The sequence below is a fragment of the Glossina fuscipes genome, unplaced genomic scaffold (assembly GCF_014805625.2).
Source record: "Glossina fuscipes isolate IAEA_lab_2018 unplaced genomic scaffold, Yale_Gfus_2 88, whole genome shotgun sequence".
Taxonomy (NCBI): Eukaryota; Metazoa; Arthropoda; class Insecta; order Diptera; family Glossinidae; genus Glossina; species Glossina fuscipes.
The window spans coordinates 2110829-2132131 of record NW_023998442.1 but is presented as its reverse complement, the minus strand read 5'-3'; the positions used below and the strand labels follow the sequence as shown (position 1 = coordinate 2132131).

Below are 21303 nucleotides of genomic sequence, written 5' to 3'. Positions count from 1 at the left end.
TATTATATCGTTATTGTATTCTAAAGGAGATATAGGAATCTTGACGTATTTGAGGGCGTTTTCAGTCGTAGATATAAACATATGAATGGATAAAAACACAGACAAGTTAATAGATTACATAATTAGAAATAAATGATTACCTAGGCGGATGCACGTATGGATGTCGATTAGTAGTCATAGAACTGAATGCTGATTTGTTAATACCCCATGAAGGCAGAATGGCGAAATGTATGCACGGACGGACGATAGGTTAACTTGAAATATACCTCCGAATTGAAGTTGTCCATTTCGCACTGATGGGCGGACGGAAGTTCTATTTCTGAGAGGTAAAACGCAGGTAATAGGATTAGTGCAAGCATAAAACAAAAACGGAAGGATGGACGCATGTGGATAAGACAACTTCTAATCATGAGCTGATTGTGGGACATATTATCTGAATTTCTGAGAATTATCAAAGGATCGTTAAAATTCTATACAAACGTAAGCTCCCGGGAGAATCCGTGCACGTTGAGACTGATAGACATGGATAAGTTGACCTAAAATTTAAGTTATTTCCTGCGTTCTTCTGAGAGATAAAAATGAAGTTATAGAACGGATGGATGGACTGACATGATTATTGCGCCCTGATTAAGGGATACACAATTCGAATTTCTACGATTTATCAAAGGACTCGTAAAGTTCTTTACAAATATAAGCTCCCGGAAGAATTAGCGCACACACAGACGTATGAACATAGATAATTCGACTTAAAATTTTACGTCAATGTGGAGTTATTTACTTTGCATTTTTGGCAGTTAAAAATAGCGTGACAAAGTTAGTACGAAGATAATCACAAAAGGATGGACAGACCGACACGGATAAATAGACTTGATCAAAGATGATTGTACTTGTGTGATTGTGATGTGTATTCCTCCTACTTACGTGATGTGTATATCCAAGAATTACCAAAGAATTGGAAAAGTTCATATAAATGTAAGAAAACGGGAAAATGCCGATCTAAAGATAAAGTAACAGAACTATAAGCATTTAACTGAATCCGTTAATAACTTTTCCATAACATTGCTAGAGTGTTGAAAGAAGAAATTTGTTTCTACGCCCTACATGATTTGCCCACTTTTTAAACGTTTACCTTTTAAAGCCTTTTTGAGGGACCAGTTGAGATGAGCTGCTTAGTTCACGCGAGTGCAGAAAAACAAGTGAAGGAAACCTCGGTCAAGGACTATATAGAGATAACTTTGAAGATCATTGCAAATTGCTTTAACGTATCCGCTTCTTAAAGTAGTAAATAGAACTATGTAGAGAGAAAAAATTCGCAAATTATATTTTCCAAGTTTGCATGCACAGGCAGGCAGGCAGGCAGGCAAAGGTATTTAAACTTTTACAAATGTGTAGGCAAAAGTTATTCGCTTCCTTGTTTTCATAACAATTGTTTTATTTGTTTTTTTTTCCATCTTTCTCTTTTTGTAACAATTGCTTGCACATATTAAGTGTACCCAAAGGATTGGAGGATGTTTCCAAGTATCCGTATTTACTTGCGTCTCTCCTCGAGTCTGACAAGTGGTCAGAGGAGGATATCGCTAAGCTGGCTGGTAAAAATTTAATACGTGTATTTAAGGAAGTTGAAGCGGTAAGTGTTGAAAAATTTTTTTTTCCTCCACTTTATATGATAATTTCAATGGCCTAAATTCCTATCTAATGTCTATGCCAACAACAAAACATTTATAGCTAGACTGATAAATGGTTAAATTAAAAGCCATAATAATTCCATTACTTAGAGGCAGGAAAATATACAACTAGCGTAAGAATGACAGGGTTTGTTAAGGTAACAAATGGCTGTCATAAGATATAGCTTTACTAGCCCAACAATCAGGCAACAATGTAACAACTACTAACCATCATAATACTAACAACAATGATAGTAATAAATATTTACTGTTCGAGTAAAAAGGCACAGGAAATGTTGCCAGTAACCGACATTTTCTCTATTTATTTATATTATCTTGTTTTTTTTTTTTTTTTTTTTTTTATTTTATTTTATTTACTTTTTTTATTTTTTTTTTTTTTACTTTCTTTTATTTTCTTTCCCTTTTTTTTTTTGGTTCTTCTAATATTCTCTTTTAAAGGAAATTGTAAAGAAAAGTCTACTATGTTGTGTGATAGAATTTCCTGTATTTGCTCTCTTTCTCTTCTTGACTATTTAATGGTGGGAAAAAAACTCAGCCTGTCCAAATGTCGGCTTTATAAAAATTATATATTATGTTCTCTGCACAGACACACACATATACGTAAGGGGAATAGTTAATGATTATCTGCTTGTATGACTAGATGATGACCGGTTGGAATTACTTAGAGAAAGAATTTATTTTATATTTTGACTTGTGTGTGTGTGCGTTGTTGTAAAATAAGCTGAGATTTATTTGGTTTTGAAAAAAACGGAAAACATTGTTCTTTTCTACGAACTTATTCTGTATACATTTATTTCTCTGTAAAAAATTTTCGAAATTATTAAAATAAAAATTATTCATTTATCAGAATTTTCGTTATCGTATTATGTTTAGGTTGCGACGCTTCCATAAAACCCTTCGTAGTTGGCTAAATATCTCGTATGCTCTAAATTGATTCAGAGTCTTTGCCTTGACCGTATAATTTCCTTCTTGCGAAACACGGATAAAGGGTTAGATGATAGTAATAAAATCTGCCTAAGATAAGTTTTTCCGATAAGAGATAAATACTTTCGGGATTAGTTGGGTAAAAGAATGGGTATCAAGTCAGAACATAATTTCTAAGAATTCTCCAAGTTCCAGCGTAGGTCGGTTAGACCCTCTCCTATAAAAGGATCTCAACATAAACTCTGCAAATGAAAGTCAACGGTCTTCGAACCTTTCTATAATCGCAACAACTCTAAATGGTATCGATTATGACACTAAACTCTTTTTGAAATGTTTCCTGCAGCTGTGATCCATTTAGCTACAAGCCAATCGATACAATAGTTTTGATAGATGATGAATTCTTGTGGAATGTATTGATACAAGAAGTCGAAATGATCGATAATCTTCATCATTTCATTTTGGCAGACAATTTTTCAAAACAATTCCATTCAATTCAATTAAAACTATGCGAAACGCAAATAAGTAATTCTATGCATAAAAGATATGTCAGCAAGATGGATGCCGTGTACGTATAATTCGCAATTCGGACCATTCAGACATTTAACGAAATCTAATAACGGATTGTATGCGTTCAATAGGAATAAAACTGACCTTATGTCCTGGTGAAATGTTTATTTGGCAACCGTTGATTCGAATTGAGTTCACGTGGTGCAAACGCGGATGAGTTCCTTTCTTCAGCACTGATAAAGTTAAGGTAATCAAAATAAGAATGTTATGACGAAATTTTCGTTTGTCGAAAGAAATTTCTTTGAAGAGCTATTTGGGAGCCAATATAACAGCAGCAGAAGGATCTATTGGCAGCAGAGGTTCGAGTAAAGCAGCTTATTCGAGACAACAAACTGCGGACTGAGTTTAGTTTTTTTCGGTTCCAAGGCAGCCAAAGGTATCGAAAAATCGCGGGAGAAGTTTGTCATCAAGAACGACAATTACTTACAGCGGATGTCAGGAAAAAGAAAAGAATTTTTCATCAAGATAGTGCACCAGCGGCTAATAACTAAATCGCATTTCCTGCGGCTTCTCATCCAGTCCCAGAAAAAGCTCAACATATCTCTTCGTAATACTATGTGAACATCTTTTTTTGTTTGCTCTTGCAAATACATCTTGTTCATTATTTGCCTTAATATGTAGGTTTTCAATATATCCCCTATACGTGAGTCAGGATAATGGTCAGAATGAGAAGGAAATAGTGGTCGGCCGCTGCCTAGTGCTCAATCGGTCATTCACTACAGCCGCCTACCGCACTGAGATTTGAACCTGCTATGCCTGCTTGGCTATGCGGCAGTTGGCTGTTCTTAATTATTTCGTTTACCAATACTGTAGACGTTAAGTTACATTCGTGGAAATAAGTCTCAATTAAACAATAAAAAAAACTTGCAAACGTTAAAAGCGAGCGTTTTTGCGAAATTTGTCTTCAGCTTCTGATTCTTTAGCAAGAATACAAAAAACTTTGTATATTTTCTTACCACTGACTCACGTGGACCTGCTGGATTTATGCTTTTATTTTTTCTGGATACAATCAAGTGTACGAATTCTTCACCAGCTTGCGGTTTGGCCTACTCTTTGTCCGTCCACTTGATTATATGTTTGCCATATACTTGTGGGAATAGTCGCGGTAGCAACAATTGATATAAGAACTTAAACTTGTTCCTCTTCTTTATTACTCCATTGCGACAGTGACGAACTTACTGAAGAAATGGGCTTAACCGGCGCAGGCATGCGTCCAAAGTAGGCAAAACGTGTAACTTACAATTCGTAGCGCATATTGATGTAAGACTTGGTGTAGATATTGCGCAACACATTGCCGCCTACAAAGCAAAAGCAGCTTCGATTGACTAACTGACATGCCCAACAAGTATCTTGTTATTGTTATGGATAAGCTTAAGGTATTCAAAAATTCGAATCGGATTTTTACTTGTTATTTGTCTCCTTTTATGGGAGACACCCGAGACTGCCAACGACACTTAATTGTTCTCCTTCTTCTTAAGCACATATTAATCCGTCCGCAAGGATCTTTCGACTTTCTTAGCTGAGTCAAAATGCTTTTGAAACTCATTGACAAGGAACATGACACAGTGTACAGCCCAAGTGAATCTGCGTAACAAATCTGTCGGCTCCGTAAGCAATAACAACAATAGCTATAACTAAATACAAACTTTGGAAAAAACCTCTTGAAAATTTCCAGAATATTGGTAACACGCCAAGATTCAAGATACCATAAGTGATGTGCAACTGCAGAGGAGAATGCGCGAATTTTACAAATATCCTAGAAGAGTGACGATATATTCATTAGAACATTTTATGCCCAGCATTATAATTGTAGTCCGCTTAAATTTTTTGCACCAGTGATGCTTACAGTTTCTAAGTACAAATGGTTGATGAGGTGCGCAATAAAGTATTTGCAGAAAATCTTAATGGAAGAAACTCTCTTTTTAAAGAGATTTTTATGACATTTTCTAACTATATTGCTTCATTTTTGACACGTAAATATTTCAGTGGGTAATAAATGGAATTAAACTTGTTTTTTAAGCCTTTTGCACCAACGTCACCTCTTTTTCCATAATTTAACTAATTGAACTGGAAAGAAATATAAATGAAAAGATTGAAGTCATAAAAACAAACAATCGTCATAAAAAAAAATTTACGTACTTTAGTGGAAACAAGTAAAAGAAATTTATACATAAAACAACCGGCTGTGTGCGAATCTTTTATGTCCAACATCTTCTTTTTAAAAATGTCTCAAAGAAAAACTAAGTTTTCTAAACTCCACATTGCTCAGTGGACGCGACTTTTTTTCTATATTCTGCATAATGCAAATAGAGAGGCTTTTATCATATCAAAATAGTTTATGTTGCACATATGGGCGTGTGTATGATTTTCAATATCAACTTCCGAGCAAGACATTACACATTTTTTGTCAAATTTAGGCTGACATGTTTATATTTTCGATATTACGCAGACGGACAGATGCAGAGAAAGACATGGCTACTTCGATTCACGATTTGATACTGACCAAGAGCGCTTGTATGTATTTTGATCATTTTTTTCATTTAAAAAAAACATTTATTGCGTCATCTACACCGCTTTCTGTCTTTCTGACAACATGGCGATACCGCGTCAAAAAAACGATATTGATTTAGCAGACCCATTTACGTCCTTCTTGAGCATTTCAAAACATAACCGCAGCCAAACTATGCTGCATTAATCTGAACAAATGGTAATCAAGACGCGCCATGTCAGGTGAGTACGCTTGCCAGAACCTCCCATTCGAGCTGCAATAGTGTATGTTTGACAACTCTTTTGACTATTTGGAGGACTTATTCAATTGACGTCACTAGGCGTCTACAGTAACAGTTTCATTCCGGTTCAGCAGCTCGTAACACACTACTCATGACTGATTCCATCATATGCACAGCACAACTTTATGCCAATGAATATTCCGCTTTTGGATTAACCTATGACTTTTTGCACCTCGAATTCTCGAAGCAGAATCACTTTTCATCGCCACTCACAATACGTCACGGAGTGCGTTCTTTTTTTCCTTGGCAAGCAAAGTCATTTCTGGTCAATTCCACCATTTTTCCTACTTTGGATCTTGCCGATAAATCTTGCAGTCCCTTATCTTGGCACTTTTTTGGTCCTGCAGACAGCTCTTTATTGTTGACATCAAAATCACCGCCTTTAAACCGTTGAAGTCAAAACCCACAATTGTGATAAGATGGACTAGCCTCATTATAAGCTTGTAAAAATCTCTGATGGGCTTCAGCAGCAGATTTCAATTAAACAACAAAAATAATTAATGTTGAAAATGCAATTACGAGCGTTCCCTGATTAGCGTCTACCTGCACTGAATCACTCAATAACACTAAATGGAAAAACTGTTATCGTAGGTACAGAAAGGTCACAGGCATCAAATTTAATCCGCATTACTTTCTTATTTCCACCAACAGATATCGCAGACCAATCTACATGCAAACACTTATTACACTTTAATGGATCTGTGAAGCTTATATTTCAGTGTTGTGAACATTTTAATAAAATGAACATATCCTTATTCTTGGATGCTGGGTATAAGAAAGTCGTAACCTCTCAAATAAACTAAAGAAAAAATTCTCACGCCATTGTTATAAGGAAATTATAAATGAAATGTTAGGCCGTAAAAATTTATAACTAGACGAATAAAGAGCGAAAGAGGATAAGGGAGAGAGAGAAAAAAAGAGAGAGACAGTGAGAGAGAGATAGAGAGAGGGTGAGGGAGAGGGAGAGAGAGGGAAGAATGAATATAATGTTTGCTTGTCTGCCAATAAAATGCAAATTCTATGCCTTCGATGTTAAACGGAATTCTTCTAGCGAAAGAGAAATTTTGTAAAAACCATAGTGTGGAGCTGCTAGCACTAGTGGCATTAGTGAAGATACAAGACAAAGCCATATAAAAAACAAAATTATAGTTTTCGGCTTAATTTTTTTTTAGTTTTTATTTCTTTCTCCATTGCATTAATTGCATATTCACTGAGCGCTGGCGTAGCAGCATTATAATATCATGAGTTTTGCCATTAATAGCAAAAGCCGCCTTAACGATTATGAGGCAGCAACTTTTTCATATTTTTCTTGTTGTTGGGAATTTTTATATTTTTTTTGACTTCTTTATTCCCCACATTCGTATAATCTGACGAATCAGATCAAAATGAAAATGTTAAGAAGTGCTATTATATTCAAGAAAAATGATAAAAATGTCTGATAATTTTCCACTTGCTCTTAAGCATTTTAATTGTAATAGTTTTCCGCGGTTGAAAGTTTTTTGGACATAATAATTTTGACTTTATTTTTTTTTTTTTTCTAATTTTATGATTGTTAAAGAAATGTGCAGATATTCATCCCTATGTTCAGTGAAAGCAAAGAAGTCATAAAAATGAAAAGAAAAACTCAGCATAGCCTTTAATTACTTTTACCACTTTTGTTGCTCAACAGTTTACAATGTGTTTTATATATATATATATATATATATATATGTAGATATATATAAGTATATGTAAGCTTGTGTAAATTTAGTAAGAGAGGCAATAAATTTCAGGGGAACTTTAGTAATAATCAACACAGTACCACCACCAGCCGAATACATAGGCAACCAAGTACGCGACGGCCACTATGATTGAGATTCTTATGTGTTATGTAATAACACTCAACGGCTTGCTTACTATATAAGCTTTATGTACATGCATTGCAATTAGCCAACCAGTCAGCTAACGCTAACCAAGCAAACAGCCAACCAAACAAGCAAGCAAGCAACCAACCGACCATCCAACCATCCATTTAATTCAAATAACTAAACCAAAGGCAAACATATGCAAGAATACGTAAATGAATGAATGAGTGAGCGACTGCAGTACGTGTGAGAGCCGTGTTTAAAAAGAAAGCAACTAAAAAAAAAAAAAAAACTATCAAGTAATTCATAAATTTATAATTAAAAATGCAAATTCAAAAAAAAAAAAAAAAACAAAAAAAAAAAAGAAAAACAAAAAAGAAATGTATAAAATGTAGAAAAATCTTTCGAAAAAATAACGTGAATTTCTGCTGAAATATATTCAGAAGCATTTCGACCCTTTCGCCGACTGTTTAAACAAACCGAAAATGTATATCAAAAATATACAAGGTTAACTGCGATGGTTGTAATTAAAATCTACTGCTTTTGAAATGTTATTAAAACGATTGCATCTGCATTTGTAGGGTAAGTCTAACTGCGATACAGGAAATGATTCCTCTGTGGGCTGCCGCATCAAGGAAAAAGAAAAAGCGGAACTTAAGCTAACCTAAGAGCTATGTAAATTTCAATTTTAAATTTGCAAAAATTTTCCATTTCTTTCTTATTTATCTCCACAAATGTGTTGGTTAAGCACTACCGCTAATTTCCTACGAAAAGTGTTATCTGCAGAAGTAGTATAACTATTAGCTTTACTTTTAACTACCATTGCATTGACTTTTGTCTATCTTGTGAGTATAGTAAATTATCTATAGATGACCTTCTCTGAGTCTCGTCATCGGTATGAATCTTTATTGTCGCTTTTTGCCTCATATACGTCATGGAATTAATATAATAGTGACATGATAATGTTCTCGTTACTTCGTGTTATTTCGATGATTCACTTGGACACAGAATGCACTAACTGGGATAAAATATTGTGTCTGCTATGATCGAGTTTTCTTAATCTACACACAATACGAGTATCTATGGAAATACCTTACTATCCCGTTGTTTGTTGGCAGAGCTCATTTCGGTTTGTTTTAAAACAGATTTGTTTATATCATTCAAAGACTTAATGTCATTGTTGAATCTTTACGTATTGCTTTTCTCGTGTCCCGTTTACAAAATGAATTATTTGGTAGAGCCACCCACATTTAATCCCCACCACATTACGCGGACAAGATTTCCCAAATAGCTCGGAGTATCCAGGAGGAATAAACCTCTGCAACATGACATCCTTTTGATCACTTCTCACTGATGGTCAAAGTGAAATTCGAAAATCAATCAAATCGGACCAAGAATTAAAGTTGCTTTCATTAGTGAGTAATGTTCCACCCCCATTGTGGACGCGCGTCTTCGTTTCCCATTTTACATATAAGCCTTTTTTAATTCTAGCTGGTATTGTCAAGCGGGCAAATATGACAAGAAATATGTCAAACACCTTACTTCTCTTATAAACAGGACTTCTTAAGTTATTAAATGATTCATTTGTGTTCGGAATGTTTTGCTTTCTCTAAAATCATAAAAAATTGCTTGCTTGGATGGGGAGAAACCTTCTTCCCTTTGCACTGCATCTAATCATTACATCGTCTACATTAAATATAGGTAAAGAAGAGACACTCTTTGAGTGTAGAAAAAGTAGCGCGGCTAAAAGACAATTCATGTGCGTCGAGAGATTTCTTAAGCTATGGGGCAAACACAATGTGGACGGTTACGTACTAAGCTAAAGTCTATCTTGTTTTGAAATTTGTTCCAAGTTCGTCTCAGCCCCTTGAAAATAACGCGAAGATCAATGATTCTAATTCGATGTAAAAGTGGTCGAGCGGAGTAAAGCGTGTATAGGTAAAACGGCGGCTAAGCGAGCAGATTGGCAAGCAAACATGTAAAGGAGCACACGGATTGGCATGCAAAAAATTTTTTTTTTTTTTTTGATTCGACCAACTACCTACGGCATGTCCGGTATTGGTGTAAAAGGGTACTCTTCAGAAAGAAGTCAGAAAAAATAAAGTGTAGCCGCATCTTAGTGGGTTTACACAATCGGTAAAGGTTACATCGTTATCGACTGAGTACGCATTACAGCCACGACTAAAGTAAACTATGCCGCACCTCAGATTTGAATCCGCAAACACTAACTTAGTAGTCGAGATTCTTACCTGGTAGGCTACTCATGCGGAGACAAAGGAGTATGAGTAAAAGGATTGGAAGGGTAAAATGTTGATTGAATGAAAAAGGATGGAATATACATGTCGATTTATGGCCAGACGTGTCGACATTCATCGGGCAAATGGAGAAGGCAGATAGATAAGCATGCACAAGCAGACAGCTAGAGAATCAGAGAGGTGGATTTTCTCCCGGAGGAAGGCGAAGGCTGATCGATACACGAGTTTGTAGGTAACAGAGCGAAATCGGAGTTGGAAGAAGATGAAAGAAAGGACGATTAGAGCGATGGACGGAGACACGAATGAACAGATTGCAAACTAATAGTGAAGGTACGTTGCAAGAACTTAGAATCCTCTTCGAAAAAGGACAAGAAAGAAAAAAACGCTATCACCGTCATAAGAGTGAAAGTCAAGTCTAAGAAAGAGCTTCATATCAGTCACGCTCTCAACTTTAGCAGTGCACTCGCATTTCATTTTGACCCAAAATTTCTCTTTCGTTTAAATTTGAAATTTTTTAAAAGATATACACGCCACAAGACATAATAACACAGTTACGATAAATCTTTATTAAACGTTCTTGCGGTGGAGGCTGTACGTGGATGTGTTTGCTGCGTATAAATTTCATCAAATCAACATAAATATTGTTTTACTTTTACTTTATCGCCCAAAAACTTTTCTTTTGACTTGAAGTGAAATGAAAAACTATGGAGAAAAGTCTGCAATTAAAAAGTATGCATTTATTTGCAGCGTTCATTCTACAAAAAGTCATATATATATACATATGTGTACATATAAATATATATATGTGTGTGTAAATATATTTATGTGCGTATGTTATATGAATGCATATATTGTTCTGGAGTTTGTTTTCTTTCTATTATAGAAAAGAAAGTATAATCTGTGATTTGTTGCGTTTGCTTGTGTACGTTACTTTATGTTTTTCGCTCTGTCTCTGTCCCTTCCTGTTGAGTTTTACTTTCTTGTGACTGCTTATGAAGAGCTTGTTGGTTGTAAGCATTAAAGTATGATTTTGTTATAAAACATTCACGCATATAGTATGTGTGATTGTAACGTTTATACATATATGTACGATATTATACAAAGCTACTCTACCTTTGTATGTATGTGCGCCCTTTCTCTGTTCTATGTCTTCTTTTATAGTTTTATAAGTTCTTTTTATATTTGTAGTGAGTGCTCTCTCTTGGTTAAAGAATATGCGTTTTTAGACGCGTATATATGCGTGTATATGCATTTGTAATTTTAGTGTTCAGTCAGTCTGCAATGCAGTGAAAATAATGCCATATATTTTCTTGTTATTGCTCTTGCTGTTGAAAATTCTTTGCTCGCCTTTTAGTTTTCTTTCAAGTTTCTTTTAATGCACCCGTCGCTTTTTCTAGGTATGTAACATTGCCGACGGTTGCTCTTTTCAAAAGCAATAAAAAGATAAATGTGGCTTGCAATGGAATCTTATTTGCACATTTGTTCAAGCTCAAGTGGTGGCCATGGATAGATGTTAAAGTATGTACTTAAAAATAAGTGGTCTAAGCGTTGGCTCTTAAGATACCTTTTACTCTTTACTCTCTCTCTCTCTCTCTCTCTCTCTCTCTCCTTCTTTCTCTGCTTCCTATTCCCCATTGCATTGAATTATCTTTTTGAATAGAAAATAGAAATCGTTTTTTTTTTATTTTTCAGGAGTTGTTCAAGAGATATTTGTTTGGATAAATATCTGTAAAATAAAAGGGCTTTTCCTGCTTATACACATATATACACATATAATATACGCAGATAAATACCTACAATATACTCCTACTTATAATATTCATTGTCTGAGAATATATTATGGTTCAAACAAATGATATTTCCATCGCATGTATCATCAGCATCACTCAAACATATGTTGATCGTTTAAATGTTTTCATGAAAATATGAAATGTGTGATACGCCGTATATAAACCCATCAAATGATTTTGTGTAGATTTGTGACGAGCATCTTTATAAGTGTTAAAAGAACGATGGGCGATGAGTTTGTCCTAAGTCACTCAGATCCTTTAAGCTTTATTAAGCGGATAAAGTTTCATTACAGACATCGTTTACGGATAGATGTGTAAACGACATAAGATTTTTTTTTTGTTATTAGCGACAATCCACCAGTAGCTTGGAAAGTATCCATTACAGTAAACTAGCTAGATGTTTTGAAATTTGCCTTTAAATGTAGATGCATGCAAATTTTCTACTTTTACTCCATATAAGCTGTTAGTGGTTTGCTCACCAACAGCTCAATTAGTTGAGAATAGTGAGCTTTCCTCAAGCGTCATAGTCAAACTTCGACAGGCTTAAGCAAAGCCAAATGGTACGAACAGCCACTTGAAATAGATGTCTCTTGCTATAATTCAGGCTGCAATTCAGCGATTTTTAGCTGGTCCGTGCCAAGCAAGTTTATACAATTTGTAAACACCATGTAGTGTAATTGGTGTCGTTCCTTCTTCTTTACTACTTTCTTATCTTTTGGTGGTCTCATGTCCAGCACTCACCTGATGAAGAATTCTTACTGGTAATGGAGAGGGATATACATATATGTAGGAAGAGTGACTTATTATCCGCCTGAATAGTCGAATAGATAGGAACCGCGAGGATTAAGTCAGCGTTCGCGGATTAAAATCTCGAGGATGGTAAAGTTTTCTTTGGCCGCAGCTATAGTCCTTGCTCTCTCTGTAAAACCATAACACTTATAGGTTTGCCACACATCCACTTGATTATGGCCACCATTTCCCCATTTATTTCTCTTTCCTCCTCTTCTTTCTAGCTGTCATCGTGTTTCATCATAGTAAAAAAAAAGATGTTTGTGCTTTACTCTTATAGATAAGGACGGAAATCATAATATCTTCATGGATAAATGTCTAATAATTTAGGTCGAAAAGAAAACATAATATCTTTTTTTGGATAGAGAGAAAAGCCAGCATAGTAGTCGCGGTCGTGTAATAATATATCACGTCTTGTGCTTGGACACCGTTCTGAGCAGGAATTATAATAACTTCGCGTACAGATGTAACGGGACACATAGGGGTTAGTTTTAGGTTTTTTTTTGTGATTTGCTATTTGACTTTTACTAGTGTTGTGCTCATTCTATAAAAAAAAAAAATGCTTCGTGCATTATAGCAATAGCAATTTTTTGGTACATAATCTAAGAAGGTCTTTACCTATCAAACGAGTTTTAAACTAGAAGACTCTGCCACCACGATTTTTCCCCACAGCATAAGCGACAATAACCTATGCTCAACACTCTTGATCTTCTTGAGTATCGGCGTAATTTGGACTGCCCTGTGCTATGCTTATTCATATATGTTGCCAAGCCAGGTGCTTTAAAAATAAACGAGCTCTGTTCACTAATCTCAAGTTGGGGAAGTTTACTCATTTGCCCAGTTGTTGCCCACACATAATAGTACCTTTAGAATAATCTATATATAGAGGTCTTTGCCATCATTCCTGATGCTGTTACCCTCAAGCTGAATCAGCACAACCATTACTTTTCTCTCCCCCACACCCACAAGTGGCATCATCTGTGTGATTGATTACAATTAAAATAAAAGGAAAAGAAAGAAAGAAATTGAGTGATGCTCACTTCTTCAAAAGGCAATTTCCAAGAAAAACAAAAAATGACATAAATTAAGAAATCGAATGACTTGAAATTGAATGAATTGAAATAATGGACATAATAGTAACTTGTCATTAAAAAGTGCTTTAGTTTTAGAACCATTTGCATAGCATTTACTCCATATCGCATGAGATAGCAATGAAATATAGGGTTTGAATGCATCAACGGCTTCTTCTCATCAACGCGGAAATCGTTGTTCGCGTAATTTTTTGCGTTCGGAAACAAAAAGGAGGCATTGGGTGTGGAATCGTGATTATACGGCAGATGACCAAATGATTCGATTTTTTAGGTGTTAAAATGGTCGACTCTTGGAGCAGAAATGTGGAAGCTTGCATTGTCTTGATGAAGAACGATTCGATAGTGTTTATTTGTTTTCCTGGTTTAAGCTAAGACTCCCGCCAGACAAATATTTGTGCTCTGTTAAAAAGTGATTGCTTTCCTCCAAACTGCTGACCCATTTTTCCCAAAAAGATAAAATAAAAGAACAAGCGTTTAGTTCGGGAACAACATATGTTTGATTCATCTTGGAGTATCCGCATCCTCGACTGCTGTTTACTTTGCAGCTTACAAGCCTAGACATATAACCTGTTGCGATTTTATGTACGTCTTTTGAAGCCCCATAATTGGATTCCTTGAGTGTTTGCGCGCACCAATCGACGGGAGCACCTTTTCGTGTTTCTTTTGCAAATGAGATGGAATCCAAAGAACATAACATTCTTATCGCTTAAATGATTATGGAATATTTTGAATTTGCTGGTGGAAACGTTGCCTCAACCTCGGTTTGTCAAATGTCGTGCTTGCTTTATCGGTTGTTGCACATCACCAACGCTTCTCACTGCAATAGCGAATTTTGAAGGACCTTCGTGACTCACTGTCCGTCGCGACTTAGTTCGTTGTAATAATGTCGGCCAGTCGCAAGATATGGCATTTGATTGCCAAAATTGGAAGTAAGTCGACCAATGCATACTTGTCTGGAAATTCACATTGATAGTCGAAACAAATCATTCCACCAATATTTTACGAGTTAATTCCACTTTTGCGACGAGACACTATTTTTCAAGTCTTGTAAAGAACCCAAATGACATTCGAATGTATAATGTCCGAAATGAAAGGATCGAAAACTTTCAATCAATTTTGTCACAACGACTTTACAAATTATTTATTAATCCAATCTTAGCAGCTATGATAATAAAGTGGTCTTTTAAGCATTCATTCACTACGCGGTGTTCCAGACTTATGTGTTTCATTTCTCTCGTCTTTTATTGTCGTGATTTCTAACCGAGACTTACACGTAGCTCTCGATAACCTACCATTCGTTGTACTTAAATCAATTTTGTGGATGTTGAACGAATATATGTGCTCTATGGCGTTCCCGAGTTTCAATCTTGGCGTTGCAAGTGCTTTGACAAAATGATTTCAATACTCCTGTTACTTTCTGATCGATACCTATCTCTTAAACATTGTTTGTCTGAGTAACGTTGTTAGGCTCATATATATTGCAAGCATTGTGACACAATGAATACCTCATTCCCGATACTTTTTGATCGATACCCGTCGCTTAAGCATTATTTGTCTGGATAGTGCTGTTATGCTCATAGAGTAAACGTTCTTCTATGAAAGGGAAGCTGAGAAAAGCCATGGCGCACACACACACAGCGACTTTATAATTCTTATGCAAATCAGTGCATGATAGTAGATGCGCTTTACCTTGCAAGGGCAATCTTTTGCTAAATAAATTTTTTTTGAAATTATCTTTTAAAATGCTAACAACTTGCTAACGAATTTGTTTTCAAAACTTACTTCTGTTTATGGGTTAAATAAGAGAACTTTTTTATTTGGTATCAATATCGAAAACAAAAATTTTTCTCGATCTACTTCTTTGACATAGTTATCTAAATTTTTGATAATATTTTTGTGTAATTTTGTTTTTTTTGAAAAAGTTTGAAGAGAAAGAATTTTTATTTTTTTTATTTTTTTTTTTTGAAATTCAATTACAGACATAAAGAAAAACTTTTTAAATATTTAACCACTTGTGAATTGAAAAGTTTTCCCAGGTTATTTATCTATATTGATAGTAAACTAAAGTTTCGACGGAAACTTGAAATTTGTGCTTCTACTTTTTATAGCTGAACTCAAATGACCAATGACACGTTTTATGTAAACAGAAGGCAGTAGAAAATTTGATATCAAAATGTGAAACGCAGTGATATTGTCTTGGTTGCCAGCGTGTGCGAGCATGTATGGAGGAAATCTTTGCCTATTCCATTAAATTAAAACTAATAAAATATGTTGGTTTTTATGCCGAATAAAAATGCTTGAGTTAAACTCTTTTCTTTCTCTTTCTCTTTTTCTTCTTTCTTTTTTTTTTTTTTATTTATTTCATTGTAAAACAAAGCAAAACTATTTCGATTGTTTGCTAAATAGAAATGCAGAAAAAGTTTTTAGATAGAAAGAGATGGAAATAGAAGGACAGAGTGAGAGAGGAATAGGGGGAGGGAAAGCGAATTGTAAACATAGTTTATGTGTAAACAAGTGAAAGCTTTAGACGCGTTGAGCGCGTTACTATAGCCCATAGAGAAAACAAATTTTTTTGCTTAGAGTTGAAGTAGGAATTCCAAAAAAAAATTAAAAACTTTAAAAACTACTCTAAACTTAAAAATCGTTTAACAGTAATGCAAAACAATGGCCTTAACAGCAACGTAATAAACACAAAACAAAAAATAATAAATAAATACCGAAAACTATGAAGATATGAGTTTCATATACATATATATATATATACATATATATATATAAACTGTAGGCATTTGAGTGCGGTTTTTGAACACTGATTACATTGAAAGTCCAACCAACACAACAATGCACAAACAACGCTCACATATTGTCTAAAGTGTTGTTTGCTTTACATATAAAGCGCAAGAGATGAAGCCAAGTGTTTCATTTGCAGTTTATTTTGTTTTCTTGCTTTTGTTTATTTATTTATTTTTATTTTATTATTGGAATTTTTAATACTTGCTTGTTTGTTTTCATGTTTCTCATTCTCGTTTTGTTTTTTTTTTCCATTTATATATACATATATATATATATATATAAATATATATATTTCATTTTCATTTTCATTCTTTCAACAGGTACGTGATCAAATGGAACTATTAAAAATACCACCCGTTGACCAGTCAATTCCACCAGAGGATATTATGGGCAGATCCTATTGTCGTTATCAAGGACCAAGAACGTGATTACTTATCTTTAGTTACAATTGTTGTTGTACAGTAAACTCATGTATAGTAACAAATGGCTTTAACAGCCATATTGTCTTTACTTTCATATCGTTGTAGTTTTTATAGAAAAATTGAAAACAAAAACCAAAAAAAGAAAAGGAAAAATAAGAGAAAACACAAACCACAAATAACTACAAATACAAGAAGAGCAAATGGAAAAAAAAATAAATAAACCAAGAAAACAACAAATAATTCTCAATTTTTTTTTTTTTTTTTTTTTTAAAGAAATTTGGCCAAAATATTATAGATAAATATTTTGTAAATATTTAAAGGATAGGAAAAAATAGAAAAAAAAAAATACATGCATAAAAATGAATTGTGAAGAAAACGTCTGTAAATATTTAAATTAATATATAGTGAAAGCGGATAAGTTTTTTATAAAAAAAAAAAAATTTTTTTTATATTCAATTTTTTTAATATTTAAATTTAAAAATTTGAAATTATAGAAAACAAGCAATTTTAAGATTAAATCGTTAAAAGCATTTTGCATTCACTTTAAAGCGAATCTTTGATACCCATTTTATATTAAGCACTAAAAATTGTAAAGTTTTTGCGACTTGTGGTCGTATGAGTCAGTCAGTGCTGTTGTTGTCGTTGGCTTGAGTCCTAAATCACTGCCCCCTTTCTTGTTTTTTTATTCTGCATATATTTGCGTAGTGATCATGTATAGGATCTCGGTAAACGTGTGTGCCAAGCTTAAGATCAATATCTTCGTTGGATTTTAAAGTGCGCATATTCTTTGCTCTAGCCTCTCTTGTGGGTGGATAATGCCTCTTTTGCTAATCAACGGAGAATACATATGCAGCATAATATAAGACAAGTGGACTTACAGATAGCTGGTTGATTATTTAGGCATATGGATAGAGAGTTTAATCTTGATCAGGAGTGCAAACATTTGATGGAATCTCTGGCGTGGATTTTCGAAGTTCACTAAAGAAAAGCTAAACTTAGTGCATCTTTAGTCTTTCATGAGTGATGCATAGGAAAATGGTTAAAAAAGCTTGTAGAGCGGAAAGTATGATATAATATTTCTGATTCATATTGAAATACTGCTGAGTAGAGAGGAAATTGAAACTCGTGAAGGAATTTGATGGACGGCAAGCATTGATCTCAAATAATTTAATTCTTTTGGAAAGTTGCATTTAAGGAATGGTTGGATGCCAAGCTAAAAGTACTTTGCCTATATATGCAAATGAGAGACTTCACTTTTAGGAGGAAAAACAGGAGTTTTTGTTAAGATTTATATAAGAAATATTTTATTCAACGTATTGCGAAATATTGTATGATAATTTTCTGATGTCATGCTTCTAGACATCTGCTTTTTTTGCCGCGAACAAAAGCCTTCCTTAAGTACATGTTTCATCGAGGAAGACAAGAGCTACTCGGAAGCTTTCGAGTTTGCTAAGTAAGAAGCATGGGTTAGCATGTCACAGTTTAGTCCTTCCAATGCATTGCGGTTTTGGCGTATGGAACGGTGGATGGATGACAAGTAAAAAAATGATCTTGTGTTGCCGTTTTCGATCGATGTCGCTCTTTTTTTTGAACAGCGAACGATTTGAATCAATTAATCGTTAATTAAATGCCAATAAGGCTCGCACTTTTTTAGTCCAGCCAAAGACAAAAAATTATCTTCCTATTAAGGAGATTCAGTGTCGCAGGCGTATGCCTGGGTATATCTCTTTACTTATACGCCTTGGATTTTCAAACTAAATTAATTTTCTATCCCCATTTAGGGTACGCTGCAACAATGCTGTTCGGACAAAGATCAAATGCCCTTTATTTTACACAAAGGGTCGATATTTTCTTTGTTAGAAAAACGATTTTTGCGTTGCGATGTGTGTTAACATTATGGCTCCAAGCTATAACAAAGCGAGTTTCAGCCATGTATCTCCTCTAAAAGAGACACGAGAGTCATTTATGGACTAGTTCCGGTTTCATACTTACATACCCGGTAAATGCAAAGAGATGGTTAGTAAGCTAAAAAGGAAACTACTGCAACTGTCTATACAACATTTCACTGTAATATTGAATTTGAAGATTTTTTTCTTTTTTCGAAGTATAAGGTGCCCTGACTTTCCTTTGCTTTAAATTTCTACATAAATTTTAAACAATTAGTAGAAAGATTTCACATATTTATTTACTTTCTTTTTTGAACATATATAAATATTTAGTTTTTCAATCATTTGTATCAACAACCATCACATTATTGAGTTACTTATCAAAAGAGCTCGTACACAGTTTTATGTTTACCTCCACACATATTTAGACTCATTAATTATAACAGTAACCTTCATGTGTGCATGCATATGTGTGTAATTAAGCACTAACAGTAAAGTTAACATATGCACACTGTTACACACACTCAAACATATACACGCATACGTAAAGTTGTACAAACAATGATAAATTTTACAATCATTAGCAACATATTATATCGTTGATAATATTTTGTGAGTGAGTGGATAAATCCACCTGTGCGTGTGTGTGTGCGTGTGTATATGCGTGTATGCTTGAGTATGTGCGTGGACACATTGAATAAAATGTAAAACAATTGCCCAGACCTGGATATGTTTACAAAAGTAGGCTAACAGCGATTTATTACCGCCTCACAAATTAGTGTGTGTACGTTAACTATTTAGCACAAAATTATACGAACCACAAATGAAAGGGAATAAATTATTTAACGTCAAATACAAATACAATTGTTTTGTTTTACGCTATATTTATCAAATAGAAACTTACACATATACTTAGACAATTCAATTTTTTTTTTCTCCACTTACTACGTATTATATACATATTTCTTTGCTGCCATGAGAAATATTGGAAACAAAATTTGTTGTTTATTTAAAGGCCGAAGCTGCAAAACTAAATGGATAGCAAGTAATAACATTATATCTGTATGCATTATATAATAGTCTATAGATGCGTTTGTGTAAGTTAAGTCTATTGTCAAAAATTATATAGAATTTAATTAAAATCAACAAATTATTGAATGAGTCCGAGCAGAAGGAAAGACTTTCAGCTTTTTGTTGTTCTCGTAATTTAATGAAATCAAGAAAAGACAATATTTTCTAAAAGTTCGCTTCATAATGACGCATATGTATTGCTCTCTCTCTGGTTTGACTTATAAGACCCCACCTGACGTATGAATGTTATTAAATTTACTTCAGCAAAGTTTTCATTTACAAAAAATTTTGATGAAAGATAAACAAAGCTGTTTAGGGACTTTTGTTTATATATACATATATTGTTTTAACACGTCACTCATACGCAATGTGTAATCCATAAGAAATCCTCTGCATTTATATTATTTATTTTATTACAAAAAATCAAAAGAGTATTTTCTTAGCAAAATATTGAGTGTTTGCAAAAATCTTGATCAGCGACTTCTACAAGTAAAAATGGTAAAGAAATGGGAAATACTAGTGTATATAACGGTTGAATTCGATGGTTTCGATCTTCTCCTACATAAAATAAAGGTTTTCCATTTAAAATTATTGTATAAGTACAAGTTTAGAGGCCTGTTGTGATGCTGGTCCATCTTCTTCCAATTGTCGGTATGGTTACAGGAGACACTGTTGCAGCTCGAATGCGAACTACACACCCAGCTTACTCACCAGACATGGCACCTCTTGATTACCATATGTTCAGATTGGTGGAGCATGACTTGGCTGATATGCGTGTACGAAAATTTGAAGAAGTGCGAAAATCGGTCGATGGGTGGTTCGCTGTCAAACCAATAGAAGTTTTTTCGACGTGATATTGCCATGTTGCCATGGCATACATGTAAAATGTTATAGAAAATAATAGAAACTATTTTGATTAACGTAAACATTGTACCAATAAATGCCTTTTTCAAGTGAAAGTGTGATCAAAATTTTGCAATAATAGCATCGAATAGCAGTTACTGTTAATGTTTATTGTTTAGGAAAGCTAATGATTGAAAAAAGTAATGTGAGTACGTTTGTAAAAGTGAATCACCATTACGACGTTGGGTTATTCTCTAAAAGTTTTTGATTTAATTTCGTGTTTTACTCCTCTAAACTAATGTTTTCTGTATTAACCTTCATCCACGTATACACTACGAGTGACTAAAAGTGTATGCACCTAAAATACAAAATGAAGAATCAAACAAAAGGGTGTGATGAACTTAACAGTTCAACTATAACGCAATTGATTACAAGTAAAGAGCGTTCATTACAAACAGTGAGATTATATATAAATATACGAGTCGCTAGATTGTTAAAGCGTAAATGAGTAGTAAATATGCTCAAAGGCATCAAAAGGATTTTTAGCAATGCTT

At 34.2% G+C, this 21303-nt stretch overlaps 1 protein-coding gene across 1 annotated transcript in view; it reads left to right on the top strand.

Annotated features, from left to right (window-relative positions):
- LOC119638370 (dipeptidase 1) overlaps positions 1–17152 on the top strand; it is an 81350-nt gene extending 64198 nt beyond the window's left edge. The window contains exons 10-11 of the mRNA XM_038035123.1: positions 1489–1627; positions 16848–17152. Of these exons, the coding sequence (XP_037891051.1) occupies positions 1489–1627; positions 16848–16955 (247 nt within the window). The 3' untranslated portion in view covers positions 16956–17152. The remainder of the gene's footprint in view (positions 1–1488; positions 1628–16847) is intronic.
- The last annotated feature ends 4151 nt before the right edge of the window (positions 17153–21303 follow it).